At 42.2% G+C, this 24,688-nt stretch overlaps 1 protein-coding gene across 1 annotated transcript in view; it reads right to left on the bottom strand.

Annotated features, from left to right (window-relative positions):
- The window catches only part of nrxn2b (neurexin 2b), a 660,052-nt gene that overhangs the window by 310,208 nt on the left and 325,156 nt on the right, over positions 1-24,688 (bottom strand). Inside the window, 3 exon segments of the mRNA XM_069715608.1 lie at positions 3,556-3,746; positions 4,940-5,321; positions 6,656-6,775. Of these exon segments, the coding sequence (XP_069571709.1) occupies positions 3,556-3,746; positions 4,940-5,321; positions 6,656-6,775 (693 nt within the window).

Genomic DNA, 24,688 nt, shown 5'->3' with positions numbered 1-24,688 from the left:
TGTTTTGCCTGTCCAAAAACAAAGAAAAGGAAGACAGAGCGCACAAAACCCATTTTCTCTGCGCAATTACACAGATAAAGCTTGGAGAATTGGGTTTTTCTCTTTGCAATGCCTGCTGAAATGGTGTTAGAACAGAGCAAAGAGATTGTGAGAAATAGCTTATTGTTGCTATTTCTCCTGCGCTTGATTTGCTCAGCTTTGTGTGTGACTGCTGAAGCCTTAGAAAAAATGTACATAGCTTGAGTGAGTGTGTGCCTACACACATTGCAAGGGGCAAGCCGATTCTGCTTAAGTTTATACTGTATATGTTTATGTATTTGTCAAGAGGCTTTCTCCACCTACACACACGTTTAAGCTCAGTGGATTGCAATAGTGTTTACAGTTTGAGCCGCACACAATTTTTTGCCAGGGGAATTGTCACAGTGGAACCACTGAGAGGTTTGAATGCTCAATTAGACAAAGGGACGGAGGGAAGATGCCCATCCCCCCTCTCAAGTCCTATAAAGGAAGATGTACAATGATTATTCTTCCCGGTAGCAGAAAGCTGCTCAATTTCAGTCCCCTGCAGACACAACGCTGTTCAGATGAAGAAAAAGGAACCCTGAAAATACCAGCGACCAAGTTAACAACACAGATGAAAGGTTACAGCCGAGTAATACATGCTGTTGTGATTATACACTGAAAATATGCCTTGTTTCATTTGTGAGGAAAAAAAAAAAGGAATAATTCTATGGTGTGACTGTAATTTTGAATATGCAAATGAATCCATTGTTGTCATATGGCTTTGTTGGGCAGCTGAGGGATGGTAGCACTTTATAAGGAGCAGATGTAACTGTTTATTAATATACTGAAGAGAGGAAACAGTTGTATTATGTGTAGAGCATTGCTTCATTCAATAATGGGAAGATATATTATGTTTACATTTTGTAAACTGTATTGACAGAAAAAGTATCCCTTTATCGTGAGGGTGCTTCTAAAGCATTTTTCCTTGATTAGACTGGACACCATTCAACATGATTGCAAATAATGAAGATGAGGATGACACGGGGGGGGGGGCCAAAACCACAAACAACACAGTCATCCTTCCCCTGCAGGATGGTAGCCCACTTAAAAGCCTCGCAGTTGGTTTCTTAATGATTCTCCTGTCTAATCTCAGAGCTGATTGACAGCAGTATTTGCCACACCCTAGACATAAGCAATCAATCAAAAACAAACCCTCTTCATTTTAAACATGAATTACTTCACTTTAATGTAGGGGATTGCTTGTGTAGATATATGCATGCATGGATAAACAGGAAAGCCCATTTATTTATCAATCACACCATGCATAAGGAATACACAATTAGGCTGCAGCTTGCTACACTCAAACTGCATGAAAGCAAACATTCATTACATGCAGTAGTTACTGATATCTCTATCAACAGCGTAGTCTTGTGAAGCACATTGACACATTAACCAAGTGACAATTGCATTCCTCCTCCAAAGCATACGTGGCAAATGTAATCTTTTTTTTCACACCAACCTGGTAATTGCACGTGTTACCGCTAAAACCAATATAGCTGATTCAATACTCTTCTATCCTTGTGTCTGCAGCTTATTAAAGCCTGCTCTATGGTCATCAACTTTGCATGTAGTTCGGGGAAGGTAACTGGCAGAGTGCCATTCATCTTCACCCCAGCCTCACCTTATGGCTGTCTTTTCGAGGTGCACTGTGCATACCGCAAAGGGCAAAACTGGTAAAACAAAAAAAAAGGATAAGTATGTCAATAAATCACGCTTTCCCCAAAGAGCTAGGCGCGCGTTTTGATCTTTTGACTCTTGGCAGCCTTCGGTGGGCCCAAAGGCTCACCCTGACTTCTGATCTGTATTACACAACCACCCGCTGCACCCTCAGGAGGACTCCAAACTCTGTGAGATGACACAGGCAAAATCAAAGTGAATTATACAGAGCTAATCTTAATATTAGTGCACACACGGACTTGAAAGAGTTTGGTAATGCTCGCGTCTGCCCTCTGTTGTCCATTGTTAACATGCTAGTGTCTGTCCTCCAGGTACTGTAGGTGTCTGTTTCTTTTTGAACCTTTGCTTTTATTTCTATGCTGTCAGTCTCTGGCTATGCAAACAGCCTCTCAAGCATCTAAATAACACATCAGAAAACTTGACTTTTGAGGTGTTCAACCTGCAATTACCTGAGCTTCCAGTCCCAGTTTCGCTGTAGACCTGAGATACCTATTCACCCTTAAGTGCTTCGTAACCATGGCTGTTATTTCAAAAGGATTCACAAGGGCAGGGTATTTTAAATTCAAAGAAGTAAAGATGCCTCAATCAAAAGACAGTCATCATGTTGCAGGTAGAATTCAGGTGCACCCAATGCGATTGTTTTTTTCCAGTCGAAAAAGCAGCTCACTGGAAACAAGCATGTGAAAGCAAAAAAAAAGAGCAAAGCACAGATGGATGAAGTGATAAGCTGTTATTGTTTTCAGAATGTTTCTCTGCTTCAAGTCGGTCTGTGATGTTGGATTTAGGTAATTTTAGGATAGTGATCAGTAAACGATATTGCTCTGTTATTGTCCTGCTCCTGTAAAGCCAACATCTGCTGAAAGTGGAGGGTCATCTTTCAAGGTGAACAACATTGGGCTACCAACAATGCTGCCAGGCTTTTGTTAAATTTTATTTCATCCACTATCCACATTTATTTGGCCGCCATATTTACACCAGGCACCCAGGATAGATCTCTTTTTATCATGGACGCCTGGGAAAAAAAACAGAACCTGTGAATACAACAGCTGTGCATTTTTGGAAGGTCTTTGTGAAGAAAAATGTACTTAGCTAACACAAATATCAAGGCAACATTGTGCTATATGCACCACAAAAACTAAAGACCCCTCTTTGACTCAGAAAACCCAGTAGACTCTAAAAGCCGCTGGGATAATGAAAGTGGATCTAATTTAGATGGATTTGAGCTGGTATGTATTCATTGCCATTCTCAAACATCTCATAAGGGACAGACCAAGGATGACACTGGAATAGTTCATTCTTGTAAAGCCCAGTTCAGTCCAAAGATCCATTACAAGATGTACGTTGCAGCAGTGCGGACTGTCTCAGCTTGACTCAGCTGTCAGTGAGGTCAGCTGACATGTCGGCTTTGACAAGTTGCAAGTGGACAGTTTTGGACTGCAGTGTTTTTTTTCTGCTTATTAGAGGATACAGTACCTTCTCTAGACAATGGATCTGCTACTGAAAAAGACACGAGAACTTGACAATTGATCACAAATTGAGTTTTGAAATTGTTTAAAGAAGTGAGAAATTCTATCCAGTAACAAAAAAAACCCTGAAAAGCTGGCAGTTAAAACAAGTACAGAGACTCGTCGCAGTGGCGATGTCACACCATTTCGTCCAGTTGCTTTGGTGTAAATTGGCAGGTTTGAGAACAATACATTATAGATTATAGCGATCAATTGCGAGGAGTTTCTAAGTTTCAAATCATCTCGTCGCAAATGGCAATGGCAATATAAGAGAATATAGATTCAACAGTGCTGGATGGCCAGCTGTTACCTTTGAGGTCCAGGTTGCGGGCTCCATTGGAGTGCTGAGTAACGGTGCGTGAGTCGATCTTCAGTGTATGTACATTGTTGGCATCCCGGGACACCACCACGTTGTGCCACTGGTTGTCGTTGAGTGGTTTGTCTGAGTTGCCCTTCATCAGCGACGGGCCGTTGCCGAGATCAAAGACGTAGTGGACATACCTGTCAGGAAGGACATCACAGTGTTTTGGTGTGGCCATTATAAGTCATTATAAACCTTTTGGCAATAAAATATTTTCTTTCAAGAAACACCAACGATATATCATACTTTTTCTGAATTGTAACCAGCCTTTTTTATAATAACAAATGTTTGAGGAAAATAATATTACGAGTTCATGTGGCTGCACATGGGGCCTGGGATTTGTTTCTGTGTTTTCTCATTGGTTTGACATGTAAATATAGAAACCTGCTTTTGTCTAGAATTCCCTGTTTGCCCACAGACCGATGAGGTGGCACAGTTCCCTCCTTCACACAAATATGGCTGTCTTTTGTGTGTTGGGTTAAGGCTATTGTGGCTGTTTCATTCAAGGTATGTGCTTTTTTTTCTACCTCAATTCCAATTCCTTTATGTAGCCTCTTGTCTTTGTGTGGCAGAAGCAGCTCAGGCCTTTGTGTTGTAACAGTGCTGATTATAGAGCACAAGAGGAAGAGAGATACAGGAGCAAAAGCCTCTTTTTGATACTCTAATTATGAGCAGCTTTTAGGGTGATACAATTCACAAGTCTAACCAGTTTATTTCTGGTTTGTGCTCGCTTTTTCAAGTCTTTATAAAAAGTTTGAAGACTTCTTCCCTGGTCTGAGAAATGCATCCTGTTAAAAATGATAAATTAAAAGTTAACAGATTATATAAAATAGACACAGTTTTTGCGAAAAACAGGCATTAATATTTGTCTACTTTCCATTTACCGTCCAATAATAGGCTGCAGTATGTGCAGCTTTCAGCTGAGCTTTTCAGATGACTGGTTATGATTACTCACTAACCTACACTAAGCTGACGTGCAGCCCACTGTGTTCATAGCAGCAATAATAACTCACAACATGCAGTTTAACCCAACTGGACACTATTTCACAGCGTGTTGCTGGGTTAGGAGATGTATGGATTCCTTTGAATACCAGGATTACTTTGTAGCACAAAACAAAAGACGGTACTTGTCTGTAAGCACAAGTAGTGAAAGGCTGTTTTTTGTCAATGGCAGATTGGAGAATAAGTAAAAGTTCAACTGAAAAATTTGTCATTTATTGTCACCAGTTAAGCTAAACATCAATGGAATAGAGAAAAGGAAAGATCATCTCTTTAGTGATAAAAGAGAAGAGTTTTTCACTTGACTAAAATCATCAGAAAGAGATTCGCTCACCCTTTCACCAGTTCCACAACGATGAAGTCACTCCCGTCTCCAGAGTTGAAGAGCATCAGGCCGTCAGGCGTGGTGGTTTTAAACTGAAAGAAGAGGTGCATGGAGGCGTAAGCTTGTAACGTGGCTAATGCTAAGTAGCTGCCTTTAGTTCGAAACGTCACCGGATCTGCAATGATGTGGCGCATGCCGAAGCGGGCGTTCAGCTCGCAGTAGGAGATGTCTCCGTTTTTGCACTGGTCTAGGTATGGCAAGCCGTTGAAGGACAGGCCCTGGAGGTGGCCAATGAAGTTTGAGGGCACCACAGATATGAAGCGGCGCTCGGTCATGATGCCGGTCTCGATGTTGTGGAACTCGAGACGTGTGTGAGCACCGGTCATCTGGCCTGAAAATTATGGATGATACAGAAAAGAACTGCATTAACAGATTGTAAAATATTAATTGCCCTGCTCTCTATTGGCTATCAGGACACGTCCTTGAACAAGATTTGCAATACATAACAATGATATAGCCCTGTGAAAGGATTAACAGACAAATAAATGGAACCTTATACTTCCTGTGGAGATTGTGTGTCAAACTCAACATAATCAGGGATAAACCATAAATATTAAAATGTATAAATGATGCAACTACCTGTGAAGAAATGCATATTAATCTGGGGGTTTGTGTGTCTTTATTATGCTTATTATATCTTAAAATACATTTTAGAGTCTGTCTACAATATATGGTTTTATCAGTGCACCTATTTTTCTAACCTGACGTGAAGTTAAATTATACGGGAATAATATTGCAGAAAATGTCTTGTTACTGCTCTACAAACCACAATTTATATTGTGTTCACTGGGAGATGTGAGTAATTATCTTGGCAAGCTGCAGATTAAAATGCATTCCCTGCTAACGCCTGACCGGCTCCTGCAAGGACTCACTGGGCGTTTCCTCCTTTTTCTTTCGCATGAACCAGTTTGTGAACCGGTCCGAACTTCTCAGGGTCATTTCTTCCTTCCGGCCTCAGCATGCCCACTCTCCTTCCTTCATCTAGCTCACACCTTTTCCTCACCTCCTCTCTCACCCTTTGCCACCGCCATCCTCTCGCCCGAGGCCACAATACTGTGAGTGCCCGTAACTCCACCACGTCTCTTGACCTTTCATCCTTCTCTTTCTATTTTCTTATCAGTTGGCAGAACCTATTCCGCTGTACTTTGTTCACAGCAGCTCGCTCACAGTTAGTGAAATATATGCATGAACAACTCTCTCTTGTGCTCAGTCTAAATTATATGTTTTATACTTTCTTATACATCTGTATGGATTTGCTCTGACTGAAACTAGTTCATTTGCAGTCTTTTAATTAAACATAGTGTCTATGTGGGTTGGGGTTTTAAGTCTGTCACTGAAAACGGGTATTAAGATTTAATCTTAATGTGAGTTAAGTTAAGTTCTTAATTATTTCACTTTTATCAAAACGTCTTTAGCTGCCACTATGCATAACTGTCAATAAATAAACAAACCTATCATGGCCTTTGTCATTCATTATCATGATAATGAGTCAACTTCCTCTTTCAAAGACAAATGGATAAACAGTTCAATTTTGAGGGTGAATACATTATTGGTTGGATAACAAATGGATTTGTGAGTGTGTAACGCCAGGCTCAGACTCACTGCAGTCTTATTCACTGCCTCTCGCCCCAAATTAATCCCTCGGTGTCCCAAACACAAACTGACCTTCCACTGTGACATTATCCACAGACAGCTGTAGACTTTTGCCTCGCCGCACCACCTTCACTGCGTGCCACTCGTTGTCGTTCAGCTTCTGCCCCGCGAACACTGTCTCAGGTCCTTTGCCTGTCGTAGGGGGAATTCAAATCACAAACAGCACGGTGGAAAAGGTGTGCGCGCCTACACATGCGCCAGCCCACCCTCCCTCAAACACACACACACACAGAGTTCACACAGTGTTGGTGACAGGGCTAGTGAAGAAAACCTGCATGTTTGCACAACACATTCACACGATGGATTTCTCGACTATACTAGACGTGAAAAGAATCAATTATCCAACCTCACAGACTGTAAAATCTTCTCTTGAGCTCACAGTGTTGCAGAAGAGTGTCGAGACCATTGGCCAAATAAACAACCTCAGAAAGTAGATCAGAACAGGGAGCCAACGAAGGCACGTTCTGCTTTCACAGAACATTTTCTGTCTCAGCTCAGCACACGGAGGAGCCTCTTAATGGGCCGTGTAAGTGTGGGAGTTGATGGGCAAGACTGCTCATCCCACCGAACCACTCTCCTCCTTAATACCCCTTTCCACATCGTTACTCCCAATTCACTTTTACTCTGCTCTCCTCTCCTACCGTTGTTTCAACTCTGCCCATGAAGGAGGCAGTTTGGTGTTTATTAAAGAAATACTTATGTAAGTGTCTTTTCAAAGTGTGGAACAGGCTATCTATGTGCTGCCATTGACTGAGCCATATGTATCAACACTGGAACAAACAGTTGGCGGAGGAACGACAAAAAGGGAAACCGTGTGGATTTTGATTAAATGAGCTGTCATGTATCTGTCTTTCCATGCACAGCGACGAGTTAACAGATTCCATGGCTAAGTCAATGCAGTGGTTGGTGCTGGCTAATAACTGTGCCAGAGTTTGCTGAAGGATTCAAAATAGAGTGCAAAAGTATTAGCTTGGTATTACCAGGGTCTGGCCACTATTGAGGGTTGTTTCCAGTCCTTACATCAATATGGGCGTAGACCTCAGCTTAATTTGCAGCCTTTAACCAATCGGCATTGACCACAATATACAGCATGCTGAGCTGAAACTCTACCAGTAGCATCATTGTTGCTACTTCAACGTCATTGCATGCCACCGCTACTGGTAGCTGATTAGCCCACCCTTGGCTGAACAAACCTTAATGTGAACAGTCACCGGACTATCAGCGGAGCCAGGCTGGGAATGTATGTAACAAAAGGGGAATCATTCCTCACATGGCTTCATAAGCTGAAATTGAGGTCGGGCAGCAGTGGGCACGTGCAGTGACATGGCACTGAGGTGATGGTAATAATGAATGATCTGAGAGCATTCTGTAAACAACAAAATAATGAGGGGACAGTTTCACCTCGTTGGCATCAGAGCAGACAAAAATAAAAGAATACCAGTCACTTCCATTAAGCAACCTTCTGTACTATGCACACTTTTAGGCAGCTCTGAAGTGGAGCGAGGGCCATTGTGGCTGGTAAATAAAACCACCATGACATCAAAAGCCACTGGGTTTCTTACACCATGCCACTGATGATTTGTTTATTTCGGGTCTAATATTTGTAATCCCACTCCACTCCCAGGGTCACTGGCTCTCTCTCTGACTGGCTGAAGCCTCAGCGTATTATAGCGGCTGCTCAAGTGGATGATATAGTACAGTCTGGTGAAATATAATTGCCCGCTTCCTAGTTGTGTGTGAAATTATTTAGTGTAGAGGAAAAAAATGACCTAACAATTGATGGTACCGCCTCGCAAGAACACACACACACACACGCCCCACTGGAGAATTGTTTTCCCATTTACTCCTGTTAGTTTTTTTATTATGTTGTTTTTTCATAGGCTTTTTGTCTGCGGCCACATGAAATTGGATAGAAAGACTTTTGATCGCACCATGTGTGAGTAAATATAAAGAAAAAGGCTGCTAGCCGCAAACAGAGAAAGAGTGAATAAAAGTTAGGAGCAGAGGAGTTAAAGCTGATACAAAGAGAGATGGGATGATGGGGGTAAAATATGAAAACAGACTAAGATGAAAAAGAAAGCCTGAGAAAAAGAAACCCTACACAAAAAACTGAAAACTAAGAAACAAAGTGCAACGGAGACGCAGCAGAGCCGGCCGGCTGATGTAAGATCGTAAAAGTTCGAACAGCCCAGTGCAGCACAAATGAATGGGAACGGCTACCCTTTAGAATGGAGTCCATGTAATATTTATTTCGCCTGACTGCTACTGGCCACAGGAGAGGAAGGGCCACTGCTGCTCGCATACTAAGAGCCATTTGACCATTATACCACAAACAAAAAGGGGCACAAGATATATATGCTCCTCTGGCCGGGCTAGGCAAGCAACAAAGAGCTTTGGGCTGAAGGTGGTTAAAGTGCAGCTGGGGAGCCGTCAGGCTGGATGGGCAGAGTGTGAAGCACAGTAACAGCACTTTAGAAAAAGCACAGGTGAGGTTGGGATGCAAGTCCACTGTCATACTCAGAGGTTAAAGACTGGTTTTGCTGAGTTTGCTGTTCCCAAGTATAACTCTAAAATTAAAACACTCAAGACTTCAGCATATTTTTACTTTGGCTTAACGCCCAGGTCATGATGCTATCAGTGTAACTAATGAAGAGTGACTGCCGGAAAACCACATACTGATGAAGAACCTGGAGGTGTATCACTAACAGTGAGGTGAAGTGAAGTGAAGGGTTACTTCATTTCTCAGGTAAAACTGCAAACAAGCAGGCTGAGGACTCGCCTCCCAGGGTTAAATGAGCCACTAAGCCTTTAATGCAGAGAGAAGTAATCACTGCATAAAAAGAGAAAACAAGGAGGGACACAGGGCTCATTAATAACAGAGCTATGCAATTATTAAAATGCAATTAATTCTCATCCCGCCACTTATGCCCTCTCATTTTGTCTTGGAGATCAGCAGGGCAAAGGGTTGTGATCACATAAGCAGAAGCTTCCTCTCTCTTCATCTCTCCATCTCTTATGTTCCCCTCCCCTCCCACCCACTTCCCCTAATTGTGTTAAATGGGAGCTGAGGAGATGTCAAGAGGATTTCTTTACCAGAGTAAAAATAGTTAAGATTGTGGATTATTTTCATTGACTGGGTCAGCACACCAGAAGTGAGAGGTGTGATGTGTGCGGGCTGTTACATAATTAGCAGCAGTCATCCATCATTGGTCGCTGTGTTCCCTCTGTAAACAACCTTGATTAATGCAATCGGATCAATGGAACACAAGCCCTCAGCCAGTGGCTGCAGGTTGTTGCCATCAGTCTCTATTCAGGCTGCTGCTGTAGCAGCGAGCACTTCAACACAGTGGGATAATTATTTTGCCTCAATGCTAATCAAAACAACATGAGAGAGGGAAGCTGATCATCGGCCTGCAAGTGGGCATGATGACAACATTTCTGTCATCATGAAATGAAAGCTGAGAAATGTTTGTTTTCTCTCGCTGTGTGATCCAGAAATCTCTTAGACCACTCATGTTAATGGGTAAACCCTCAGAACTACGTTGTGCTTCAGATAGAAGCATCTGACAGACGGAATAAGTTACCAAGTTTAATGAATTCTCTCATTCCTGTTCATGTTAATCACAGAAACCACAACTCCGACCCCAACGTGACTTCAAAATGAGAAAACACTGCTGTAAGGCACGTTTCATTTAGTTTCCTTTGCATTCTGAATGACACCAGAGCTCTGTGTGGTCCAACTAACATCCCAATTGTCACTTAGTATCATTTCAGATTGATGATGACCACACAGCGAACCCAGCAAGCACTCCCGACATGGTTGTTATGCTAACAAGTGCACCAAAGTCTGACCAGAGGGACCGAAGCCGGCCAGAGAGGGACGATCTTTGCTCGGCAATACAACCCCACAGCATGACAGGCCCACAGGCCACTGCTGGTGCAACAACGAAAGCAGCTATGAGTCATGCAGTCCTGCAGACAAGCCATCGAGGCTGGCTGTTTGTCAGGGTCACTCAAGCATATGTTATTGGAGTGTTGAGATTGTACAGGACGGGGGTAACTGCGGGGTGGGTCTGCAAGTGAAAGGGTCAAAGTTTTCTAGGAAGGTTTGCATGTGATGATGTGCCTGAGCTAAGAAGACAATGCATAGCTCCATTTACTCAGTCACAAAGTTCCCCAGACTGAGCTGCTAAGAAAAAAAGAAAGGAGTTAAATTAAGATTTAGATCAGAAGTAACAATACATGTCTGTGTATTGCAGCATGAGTGCAGGGTTGGAAAGTTTCCAGTCAGCCATCGCAGAATAAAATGAATGTAACACTGAACAGAGAAAAAAAAAATGTATTTCAGAACGTGCTGTGCAATGAATATGTCACTTTTTCATCTCAACACTGACTTGACTAAACAGGGGAATCGGAGCTACTTTAACAGTCGAGTTCCATAACAGTAGATGTCCCTTCTGCAAGAGAATCATATTATCTGTTACGATGTTTGACAGAACCTGCCATCTTAAAGTATTGGATAGAGTAGGTAATGCCAACTTGAGCTCTGCGATTCAAATTCCCTGGGAGGGAGCGTCATCATCCTGCTCGGGATTATCGAGGTCACGAGCTGCCGCAAAATACAACAGTGGACAGCAGTCTAATTAAAACTCCTTTAGTGTTTCGTTCTCGGCTCAGCAGCCCCACTCTGAGGAAAAGAGGAGGATGATACTGAGTGGGAAGAAGGAGGGAGAGGGGCTGAGGAGAGGGGTGGGGGGGCAGGATAGGATAGGATAGGACAGAAAATGCAGAGATGATGGTGGGTACCAGATGACTGAAATTTATTTTTCTTGCAGAGCAGCAGAGAAGCATAAAAACAGAGCCAGAGAGACCAAATGCTGACCAGGTGGAATTGTGATGCTTGGCTTCTCTTGTGGATTAATTCCAAAAGGAGAGGGAGAGAGAAAAGTGTCTTTTTTTTTAATTTTTTTTATAAAATCCTTGTTTAGCAAGTAATCTAGGTGGCAATATGTGTATGTGCAGGACTTATTTATTTTCACGATGAGCATTTCACAACCAGGTGAGGGACCTTAAGGCAAATCCCCTCTTGTGCACCCACCTGGGAACACACAACTGTACAGTGTTCCTTGGACACACTATACTGTTCACACCCACACGGAAGTAAGTATGCACACAACGCTGCAGGTTCCAGCTTGAAATATTCTGTATGTAAAGAGGCTATACACATTGTTCTTTGAAGCAGAATCTATGGGATGTATCATGGAGGATTATTTTCTCATTTGCTGCTGTTCCGCTAGTGTCTTCAATGTCAATAATATAAGTAAGGCATTTTGAAAATGCCACGGGAATCATGAAAACCAGTGGTGAGCATTACATGAGACAATTGCGTTGGAAAAGTCAGTGAACTTTCATTCTAGTCCGCATTACGTCGAAATTGAAATTTCCTCAAAGGTTGAAACGTCTCCTCAAAGTAGCATGAGCGAAGAGGGACGCAAATAAACACTGTTGGCGCATTTTGGAACAGCATTTAAAAGCAAAACTATAAAAATGGTAATTCATTTGATCTTTACTTTTTAATTAGGTGATGCTTCCCTGCTCAAGCCAAGCACTTGTCAGACCAGAAATGTCAATTTGAAAATTATTCTGAAAGGCATAAAACATTTGCGCACTGTCTTAGACAGAGACATGGACACTTTGAGCCTTTTCCTCCTCTACGAGAATGGATCAAAAACTTCTGAGAATGCTCTTGTTGCATGTAAGCCATGACAGAGGGAAGTTATACCCCCCCCCCCCACACCCATTAGTAAGTATTCCAAGTTGTGTCGCTTGATCAACATAAGCACCTGTGCTACACATGTTTTTGTGACCGCTGGTCCGGGTGTGTCTTCGATTTCACCATGGACTCGAGCAGAGGGCAGATATCAAAAATTGTGTTAAACTCTGGGAATTGTCAACAAAGACCCTTGAGATGTTTTGCTAAGCCTACGGCAATAAAACATGTTTGATGAAATGTCAGCGTTTCAGAGAGGCAGAACTTGTCTATCCAAGACCAAAAAAGGCTCATCGGGTCAGGAGCACGACCAGGTTGGTTTACTTTGACATGTGTGGCATTGTGCACCGCATTTGTCCCCCCAGGGTCAGACTGTCAACACTGAGTTCAACTGTGATGTTCTGAGGCATCAGAGGGAAAACATTCTGTGCAATCCACCTGAACTATACAGGGATGGCACTTTGGTTCATCAACATGACAACACAATCGTTACTCCCCTATTCACCAAATGTGGCTCCCTGCAACTATTTTCTAATCGTCCAAAATTTGACACAAACTTTGACGTGCACACTCTCCTCAAATTTCAGATGCATGGAGAAATCACAGACCAGTGGTCAGAAACCCACTGATCAGCTACTTCCTCTACTGTGCAGAAAACAGCAAACTAAAACTAAATGATACTGATGGTTCTGTGATCTATTTGATTTTGCCAGTGGGGAAATAGCAATCAATCTTTCTTTATAGATGTTTTATAAATATCTCTTAGTGATGTTCTATTGTCTATATGCAGTTAACTATACACTGTAAGTACAGTGTATAGTTTCAATAAACACACATAGGTGGTGCTACAATATTGATTTCTGTGTTTCAAAGTGACTTCAGCTGTGAGCTGGTGGGTGTTTCTTAGGTGTACTGTAGACTACCACCTGACACTGCGTGCTTTTCTTGCTTCCTACATTTGTGGGAGGTATGTGTGTGTGTGTGTGTGTGTGTGTGTGTGTGTGTGTGTGTGTGTGTGTGTGTGCATGTGAGAGAGAGAGAGAGAGAGAGAGAGAGAGAGAGAGCGTGTAAGAGCTCGCTCTTCCGTTCAACCTTGCAGAGCAGAGAAGTTCATACTGTGCACAATAGATACATCTCCCACACACAAACATGTTATCCTGTTTTCTCACTGTGCAAACAGACCGCAGCCTCTAATTGGACCGTCGGGGGTCCGAATGTGTGTCTGAGTGTGCATAACTGACGGATGAGGAGAGTGAAAGAAAGTGAGATGGGCCAATTTTCAAAAAGGAGCCGTTAAAATTTTAATTTAAATCTTAGATTAGAGCGTTGGGGGTGACGAGGGGTTAGATAATGAGTGTAATGGGAAGGTAGTGCGTGTGTGTGCGTGTATGTGCGTGTGTGTGTGTGTGTGTGTGTGTGTGTGTGTGTGTGTGTGTGTGTGTGTGTGTGTGTGTGTGTGTGTGTGTGTGTGTGTGTGTGTGTGTGTGTGTGTGTGTGTGTGTGTGTGTGCGTGTTAAAAAAAAGTGAGATGGCCAAAAAATGATGAGAGAGATGCAGTGTCAGCACGACTGTTTTCCTGGCCAAGAAACTGGCACGGGAACACAGAGGGATAACTTGATGACACGTGTTTGTGAGAGAGAGTGTGTGTGTGTGTGTGTGTGTGTGTGTGTGTGTGTGTGTGTGTGTGTGTGTGTGTGTGTGTGTGTGTGTGTGTGTGTGTGTGTGTGTGTGTGTGTGTGTGTGTGTGTATGTGTCAGGCAATATCTATGCAAATATGGGAGTCTTTCCTACCTGTCTTTTTCAGAATTAGGAGGAACATATTGAGCTTTAAGGACCTATTCTTTGATTATAAATATGTATTACAGTGGTTAGAGCGTGCCAATGTATGTGGTGTGTGAGTGTGTTTTGCAGTTTATGTGCCAACCTCATGCCCCCACTATCCTTTGCCATCTGTGCTCCTGGCATGGCTCCTTAGTGTCGGTAATGAAGAGGAACACCATAACCCCTCCTCTCCCCCCTCCCTTTTCTCTTCCTCTCTACACACACATTTTAAACATTCTTCCTCTCTTTTCCCTCCTTGTCTGGCTCTCTAACAATCCTTTCCTCTTTCAGTATGTTCTCTTTCCCCTTTAAATGACTCTGCTGCACTGCGAGCCACAGCCTGCAAACACACACGAGCACATAAAACTTGCAAACAACCGATCTGTCCCAGGTATCTCCGCTTTTGAAACACCCTCCTGAACCGCATCTCCCTCTGAATCTGCTTGACTTGTTATAGATTTTTTTTTTTCTTATACAGAGCCGCACAGCATGTTGCCGCTTAAGTTCAAACGGTTGAATGCTCTCCTCCCACCCAAATGAACAAATCCTATAAATACTGCACATCTCATTGCTGCACTGAAAGGGACCCCTGAAGTGTTCCGACACGAACACTGATAGCCCACCACAACCCCAGATTACACGTGGTTTCACACATATTCGCATTGTTTTAGTGTGCTTTTGAGGACACTATTGTACATTGACTTCACTGTATTCTTTGGTGGTTACATCTCAGCTGCTGTCATCCAAATACCATACATTTATTTATTTTATTAAACATTTATCTGACCGTAGCTTTTATATTACTCCTTCCTCAATCTAACCATATTACATATTACTGAATGCAACTGCAGTGTCAGAATCGCAAATAGTCACATTTTTCCCGACTAGGAAATCAGATTGTTTCCATATTTTGCCTACAATGTAAATTTGCAGCCACACTCCCAGAACCACACACAGACATAATCACACACAAACTTCATCCTAAAACATCACACCTACAATACACACACACACACGTTGGTCCTATGATGTAATGAGAACAAATGGTGAGTAAACTATAACCTCCAGAATGTGATCAAAAGGAATGAATCCAAATGTTTCGTAATACTATACAATGCATGTTTGAAACGAGTTACATTCAAATGTGCCTCCAACAGATCACATTTTAATTAGAGTCTTTTTCTTTTTTTCATCACTTTGCCTTTTTTTTTTTTTTACTGACCTAAAAACTGAAGATAATTTATGCTTGGGCTCCTTTAAAAATCTTGCAAAATGAGTTTACATAATGAAGACAAAAAACAGCCTTCACCTGTAGCTGAACTCTCCTGCACCCAGCGAGGTGGACAGTTTATCCACTGTGTCAACTCTCCTGATCTCTACTGACAACAAACACACCCTCGCACTCCATCACACCCTTGTTTCTCTGAAGCGTTTTGAGGGCAGTAGTTCAGGAGAATCTTGGCCGCCGTGCCATGCCAAACCCCAGGTCCAATGCCCTTTTCCTCGTGCTCGCTTCCAATGATTTCTCCCTCGTGCTAGCTTGGCCTGGAGCAGATGGGTCGGTTCAGCATGGCATCACAGCAGGCGACACAGTGGCTTGTCAAACAGGCGGTCACAGGCCCAGGCACGCCAGGCGCAGCCATACTGCACTGCCATATGGGAATTACGTGTGTCGAGATCACACCGGATGGGCTGACGGAGTGGGATACATGGCCTGATCTGCCTGCAAATCAGGATAAATAGACAGGGATGCCACTGTGTACATGTGCACACAGACACGCACACGCCGATGACTATTTACCAGACTGAGGTTAAGGCCTCAAACTTTCATGTTCCAAGCGCACACACACACACACACACAATCCCCTCAACCCAATTGAAGAGAGTCCCAGCTGCAGACACGCACCGTGCACTCACACACCTCCCAACAGACACACTCACACACGTTCCACTCTATCCATCAGACAGCAATAAAGGACACACACACAGGCCTATACAACACTCACTAGTCCTGGCAGTCACTCACATTCACACAGTCTCTCACACACACACACACACACACACACACACACACACACACACACACACACACACACACACACACACACACACACACACACACACACACACACACACACACACACACACACACACACACACGCCCCTCTGTCCTCTGCAGACGGTGATGATGGCCTGTGTTTGGGAGGTTAATGACTGTTTGCTCCTTGCAACCTTCACACTTGATTACTTAAGTCGACTGCTGTCTGGACGGCGGGGGACATCTCCAGGACACCGGAGCCCGCCCGGCCACCATGGTCATATGCAAGCCGTGTTCATTTGAAATGTTTTTGCTAGACTGGGGACACCGTGGGCATAAATGGTTGTCACTGTATGAAAAGTAAATAGGATTTAGAGATGTCGGTGGGAGCAGCTCTACATGTTCTTTTGTTATTTGTTATATATTCAACAGTGAGGGAAATTATGTATCTCTGCCTTTAAAAAACAAAGTGGAAACAGAAGCACATCTTGAAAGCGATGTGCAGGTCACATCTATTAATTACATTTTAAATCATGGAGTGTGTGCTTTGCACTGCTTATGGTCATCACCAGATGAAAATTAAGGAAATGCTCCATCGATAATCTGGGGAATTGTCTGAAATATTATGAACTAATATGGTCATACCTCGGTGTTATTACAGCAGCACAATCTGTCAAACAACTCTTTAAGTATGTATTTGGAGAACCTCTTGACTGGATGCACAGCCCGAGGTGTTCCAATAAATTGTGACTGAAATTTACAGTTTAATAGCCTGTACAATATTTCACTGATACACTATCATAAAGATACCATAAAGCTGCTGGTGAGTAGTTACAGAAGGTATATTACTGATCAGTGTAATACAGTAAATGTAAAGTGAAGATGAATGCAGAATAAATGCAGAGTAAAAGTGAGGGACTGAGAAACTAAACTGGAATATTAAAAAACATCACTGTCACCACAACCTCCATTTTTGTTCCTCAGCCCACACAGAACTGCTGGCCTTGAAGGGATAAACTAGGATAATATAGTGTTCTGGAATAATGTTCTTCTGACATGGTGCTATACTTCTTAATAGAATGACAACACGCAACAAAACTGATGGATAAAACAATTATGTTGAAACCGACACTTGCCCATTATGAGCTGATGAGCTCGCTAGCATCTGTGGCCTGCAGTAATGACACTAAACAAAAACAAATGATAACCCCACAAAGAAAAGAACACATTGCAACAGAATCCACTCTCGCACTAGCCTCCGCTTAAAGCTCATGGATCTTTGTTGGACACAGACCTGATGATGGAAACCGTTTGGAAAAGCGCAGATCAATGAACCGTGACGTAGGAGCAGTTCACGTGAATCCATCCGCCTCACAAGCTAAATTCAGTCAAGGTGCAATCCTACACGAAATATAGTCACGTTAGTGTCTACAGCAGGCCAGAAAAAACTATTCAACACCTTTGTAAATGACAGACATTTTTTGAGGGAACTTCATCGATGCATTTTGAGATTTCTATGCTTTGCAGAATTCAGTCAACAACAAACATATTCTTGTTGACCATACTGCTTTTTTCCCATTAAAAGAATACTCGTCCTGCTGCATTTTATTTAATCAACTCAGTTTTTTTGTTTTTGTTTCAAACAATACAGTTTGTTCTGCAAGGCTTTTAATGGTGCCAGCTGATAACGCGTTCACAGAAAAGAAATGTGCCTTCTTTGTGACAAACTGCATTCTTTAATGACTCAGTCTGTTAACAATGACGCAGGCTTTTGCAGCATTCTTGGCATTAAAAAAAACCTTCAGTTTGTTGAAAAGGAATTTGACTTGTCAGGACAAGCAGGTGGGCTTGTTAAGTAGAAATGATGAACAGGCCTTTGGGAGATAAACACATTAGCCCTTCATATAAAATATAAAGAGAGAATATTAAACATTTGCACACCGTCCGGAAACAGGAAAAATACTAAATTATGAACAGAATAATACATCAATAGCATTACCGTGCACACCTTTTATAACCACATGCATGATTTAAGTAATTTGAAATGTATGCCAATAAAAGCTACACATGATGCAACTGTAACTCTGCAAAGAAGCAGAATTTTGTCATTTTTCATTCACTGCCTGCACTATATAAACACACACCACTGCATGGTCTAGTAATCATAGCCACAGGCACGAGATTTAAATTAGGTCTTGGTTCAAAATATACACAATATATAGTGAATTTTAATGCATTCAATTCCTAAGTGATCATGACACAGGCAGTCTATATACTTTATACTTCTCATGTGAGGAACAAGTCAGTTTAATACATAATATTGTTCTCTATTTGTATTTAATGGAGGAAAAACAGGGACATAACTTGCAGTTATTGTATAGTGGAAATAAGAAAATGATGAAAATCCACATAAAATGATGTTTACATTTACCAGTCAGCATACAGCAGGTGAGTTATTGTGCAGTGGTTTTAACATTGATATTATACCTTTTTTTCCTCACAGAGAGAAATTTGATAGGTTTGACTTAACAGTGACAATAAACTGCTCGCCAAACATTCACAAACCTGAGACATTACTTCTATATGTGGCCAAAATCGAATTTACAAAGGTAGGACTATGGAAATACCTTATTCAGAGACCCACGGGTGCCATTTTATGATTCACAGCTAGTAACTGTGTTAACTGCCTTCATTGACTTTCAGATGCGGAAGCGTCTTGTTTAAAAATGAGCCAAGCGATGGCTAAATTGAAAAGCGTGTTTTGGCCGAGCTGCATAGACCAATACATTATAGATGGATTGAAGGACTTTGCTTCTTTTTTTTTTTTTTTTGCCACAGTCACTCTGCAGGCACCATTGCAGCATAATTTACCAAATGGTTTATTATATACACATTCCATATGTGGGAATGGTAATATAAATTACGTTTCTACTGCGGTGGGATGTGGTTTATAGGAGAGCTGAGGGTTGACCCACATAGACATGTTATTTTCCTGTAAAAGCATGAGCTAATGGCAGAAATTGTTACATAAGACTGCAGAAGTTAATATTGTTTCTATGGCATAAGACATGATTTACTTTGCTCCTCAGAGTTATCAGGATAAGACCTCCTTTGACGATAATGCCATTTGGCTCCTATCTTAAGATATCATATTTCCTAACTCAAAGGAGCACACATCTTCGCTGCAGATCTAATGAAAACCGGGGTGTGTTTCTGTGTATACGCTTTAGTGTGTGTGAGTGTGCCTGCATGCGTGCCATCTAAATGTCAGCCATCTACTAACAGCGATGATGCTGTGATGGAAATGGAAGATATGAGCAGATAATCCTGATAAAAACACAAGGAGAAATCCATATCAAGACTCTCCTCCATTTCTGTCCCTCTTATTGCTGGTGACTATATTGTCATGCACCCTCTCCAACCTCCATTTCAAAACCTTTAATCTATCAAAGTTCTCCTCCCCTCCTCTATATAGCACTCCACTATATACACAGTGCATCTGAGAGCAGATGTGTTTCTCTGTGAAGAGAGGGGGGGGGGGGGTTAGTAGTATTTGTGTGCATGGAAGGGATTTGGAAGTGGTAAGTGGGGGGTTCTGGCAGTCAGTTGAGGACACTGTTGCATGCTGACACAACAGCCCCCCTACAGCCACATCCAAAACATCTCCCTCATGGTGCTGCATCCCAAAACAGGGATGAAAAAAGAATGGGGAGGTGGTTGTGTGTGTGTGTGTGTAAGAAACTGTCTGCGTGTGTGTGTGTGTGTGTGTGTGTGTGTGTGTGTGTGTGTGTGTGTGTGTGTGTGTGTGTGTGTGGTTCTGGTGTGTAAGGGAGCGGTCAATGAGAAGAGAGGAATAAGCAGCGTAGAGGGCAGCGGCAAACAGATTATGACCCCCAGCCATGATTATCTACGCCTGCCGCTATGATCCCCCTGTGGCAATTACAAAGATAAGGCAGCTTGTGCCCGTGTGTGTGTGTGTGTGTGTGTGTGTGTGTGTGTGTGTGTGTGTGTGTGTGTGTGTGTGTGTGTGTGTGTGTGTGTGTGTGTACACGAGGGTGACTACTTTCCCTTCTCTAAAGCAAAATGTGTGTGTGATGCTTCCTTGCACATTTGTATTCTCTCGTAGCTATCAGGGGCCTCACATTTTTGCTTCCCCACTCTTCTCAGCCCTGTGCGGGAGGGGGTGCCTGTGCTGCTTTAGTGAGACAAGATAACTGTTGTTGATAGGGTCTAAAATTGCAGATGCCCACCGCAGGAAGACATATTTGAGTCTGGGAGATGTAGAGAAGACACCTGATTGATTCTGAGGAGCAGGAAATGAATCATACATTCTACCCATCCTCTCCAGAATTTTAGAGCTTCTGCTGGAGCTTCAAAGAGACATCTCCCTTCTTCCCTTTCATACTGCCATCTGCACCCTCCCTCTTTGCTTTCCCTTTTCATCCTCGCCCTCTGTCGCCTGCTTCTTATCGGTTTCCTTCGTCCTCTCATTTTTTTTTTTTTTTTTTAAACTTCCCCTTTCTCACATCTCTCTTCCTCACACTCCAGAAAAAGGTCCTAGGGGGATGCTGATTTATGATTTGAACCGCATTTCCCAGCATGCTGTGGCAGGAGGGTATGGTCCCACGAGACAGCCATCAGTCCTGCAAGGCAGTATGGGTCTGGACAGCTCCAGGCTGTTACCGGCTCTCTCATTAGAGTGTCTGTAATGAGTCTATATCTAACCTGTCGCAGACGCCACAGAGCGCTGAGTAGAGGCACACTGATCATGGACTGAGGCTACGCCTGGGAGGCAGCCACAAACCAGTTCAACACACAGGTCCAGCCCTCTATGCACTTGTTAAGATGTTGTCAGTTTTGACAACTGTGTGTTGTGTGTTGACATAATTCGGAGAAAAATAGACTCAACTGGCACCCCACGGATATGAGAACCTTTTTTCTGAGACCGAGAAAAAGATCAACCCCAAAAGTCTTACGTGTAAACTTCTTATTTCCGACCCACAGCTACATTTTATAGTTAAACAGTTTTATAAATAACAAATTCAGATGTCACCTGTATAACGGGAGTTCTTCCTTGTTAGGAGGAGACAGGTGCGGTGGATGGTGAGATGCCACAGAAAACTTGGGTGCAGGAGACCACTCTTTACTTACTGAGACTGCATTTGCTGTTGCCATGACAATGAAGGGTAACGCACAACATGGTTCGATCTGTCTTTTTAACTCAAGCCATTACATTTGTCGAAACCTAACTTTGTGGTTCTGTGCTCTACTCAGGGAGGGTGATTTAAGAAATACTTCTGTGGGTCATATTTGAGAGTAGCAACAAACAACGTATAAGGTCGTATGGGTTTTGATAACTTGTTTGCTTTTTCTATGTGGAGCAAAAATTAATTATGTACTTGCAAGCACTTGGGAACTCAAGCAACGCACGACACTCTGTAGCTACGTATATTTGTTCAACAAGCTCCCCTTGCATCTATCCTTTCCTGAGGTATCGTTCCTATATTATTATAGACAGTAACTTTGCACAGCCTTCTAATAAATGCTAAATGTGTGTACAATACAGTACAATAATGCTAGGATATGACAGAGGTTCCACCTGTTAAAAATGTCATGAAAAGGTTACTACGCGTGGCATTAAAACACAATCTTAGATCAACAATCATCTAGACTTGTGTGTGCGACAGTTGGTCATCACGTCTGTGAAATTGTCTCAAAAGGAAAAAACATGTCCAGACACACACACATAACATAAAAGAGTGATGTCTCAATGTCTGAAGTCCAATCTCTGCATCATGATTACTTTGCTCATTGCAGACTCTGGAAAACAGAAGAGCTATAACATGAAGGGGAACAGCAGACATGTATTTAAGCAAACTGTTCACCACATTTTAATATTTTTATTTAGTCCCCAGATGAAAAGACAGATATTGCATATGTCTTGGTCTGTCTTCTCCACATTAAATATATTAAATTGTGGCCTTCTTACAAGTAGACACTGGAACATCGGTGTGGACGATTCGTATTGGACAAAAAAAAGGGTAGAAAGGCAATGCCCTCACCCGGTCTAGTGTGCAGAGAGCCTCTGGTGTCTGAAGTTCAAAGTGAGTGGAGACTGGAGGGAGGGAGGAGGAAGTAAAAAGAAAAACTACAAGGCACGGTGCCATCCCTGTTAGATCTTCTGAATTCGCAGAGCGTTCGCAACCGCTGCAGCCGTGGTTCATCACCTCCTCTGCTCATTTGTGCAATTTTGAGTTAGTAGAATTAAGAGTCAGGATTTTATAAATGTTTCTCAGATTCATAGTTACATGATATGTACTTAAAGTTTGCTGTCTTTCAAAGCAACCGGCCTTGACATTCTGACAGATTCTGGCCTCAACTATCTCATTAACACTATATATATATAATGACAAAGTTTGAGGTCGCAGTGTATCCTGACGCACATTTCCACACAGATGTGCACATATACACTTCATCCTGCTGGCCCGGTTCCACACAAACACTCGAGGACACTACACTCCAGCTCCAGTTAGGAAAATGTTCCAATTACATATTCCTTTGAAGTTTATATAGGCTTCAGAGAACTTCTTTATTGGGTCATGTCTGTTTAACATTTTAAGAGGCATTTGGTTCATTTCCGTGCAGAGCAAAAATGTATTAAATGTTTTAAAATCAAATGAAGTTGCATGGATGTGTGTGTGTGTGTGTGTGTGTGTGTGTGTGTGTGTGTGTGTGTGTGTGTGTGTGTGTGTGTGTGTGTGTGTGTGTGTGTGTGTGTGTGTGTTGGAGGCCACTGCCCGGAGGGCTGCATACAGTACATCTAATCTGTTTACACAATGTGTATTTTTGCTGGTTCCTAGCAGTGCACTACTGTCACACCGATGACTGTTGATTACATTTAAATGCACGAACTACTGGGAAATGTACAATTAACTTCTGTTGTCCACCACTGAACTAGATGATTTGTCTAAACATAAATCTATTTATATCAAATGATGTCCCCATATCTGACGGTGCACCAATTTAAGACATTATGTTAATAATGAAAACCTCTTATTGGCTCATTGCTTCATATTTGGCCTGGAGTTTTGGAGGATAAAATGAGTATTCAATAAAAAAAAAAAAAAAAAAAAAAGATATCCTCCACTGGAGCATTAAATTGCCTTTAAAAATCAAATCCCAATCCAAGCATCTTCAAAATAAATTTGATACAGTCTAACTGACTAACTGATGCATGATTCAACTTCATAAACTGTGATGCATTGTGCATGCTGAGGGCAACTTCTAGTGCCTACTGCAAATCCATCTTTGACATCAATTTGACTCAGATAGGACGTGATGACTCATGATTTAAGGGAGCGATTGGAAACTCATTCAAATTCAATATTTGTGATTCACTGCAAAAATAAGAAAAAGCCATCTGCCTGGAGACGAGTGAGAGAGAGAGAGAGAGCAGAGGAGGCAGATAAGAAGCCAATTCAGTACAAATTAGACTGTGGAGAACAAACAGGGGAGGAGTGTGACATCGGAGGACCCGTCGGGATTGAAGAGGGAGACAGCGTCAGTGAGAGAAATGTGTCTGAGTGTGTGTGTGTGTGTGTGTGTGTGTGTGTGTGTGTGTGTGTGTGTGTGTGTGTGTGTGTGTGTGTGGGTGGTCGGGGGGTGATGCATGCATCTGTGAATACATATGTGTGAACATGTTCATCTGTGTTTGTGGGCATGCTCACTGACAGCAATGAAATCATCACCTGGTTCTATTAGTCATCAATGTTCTGTACTTACTGCCATACAATATTGTTAAATACAGATCTAAAAAATGTTGACCTGAGTTTACTTATCGGGAAACATGTTCAATTACAGGATAAGGTCATTATTCAATCACCAGTAAAAGAAAACAAATAGGATTTGGACATACTTTCAAACTGACTGATTTCCCTATCTTGGTTTGCATCTTTGAAACTGCACCCTACTGTAAATCCACTTTTTATTAGTTGGAAAATTACATATACAGTCACTTTACTACACAAACTATTGATTTTAACCACGTTACGCTGTTTATTGCAGCAAAAGTTATTTTCACTATTTCCAGAGTAAATCTTTCAAAACTATCTACAGTAAGGAGAGTAGGCAGCAGACTATAGATTATGACAGACTAACATAATGCTTGCAGAATAATACTGGTGGAAATACTACCGGTACTCCTTTTAGCTTGTTTTTACTGCACTGATCAAATTAAAACTGTCCCTACATATTTTTCATACTGCATATTCTCTTACCCTCCGCTGCCTCTCCTGCTGTACCACTGCTGCATCCTCCCTGCACTAAAATAGCAGTTTATTAGCTCTGAGCAACTGTCAGCAGGTTTACTGTCCACGCACCTTCGTAACTCAGAGAAATCAGGTTATGTGGGTAATCA

The sequence above is a fragment of the Brachyistius frenatus genome, unplaced genomic scaffold (genome assembly GCF_029030835.1).
Source record: "Brachyistius frenatus isolate BFR_SWC_R1_liver_20210118 unplaced genomic scaffold, ASM2903083v1 Contig_145, whole genome shotgun sequence".
NCBI lineage: Eukaryota > Metazoa > Chordata > Actinopteri > Embiotocidae > Brachyistius > Brachyistius frenatus.
This window is presented reverse-complemented; position numbering and strand designations above follow the sequence as displayed.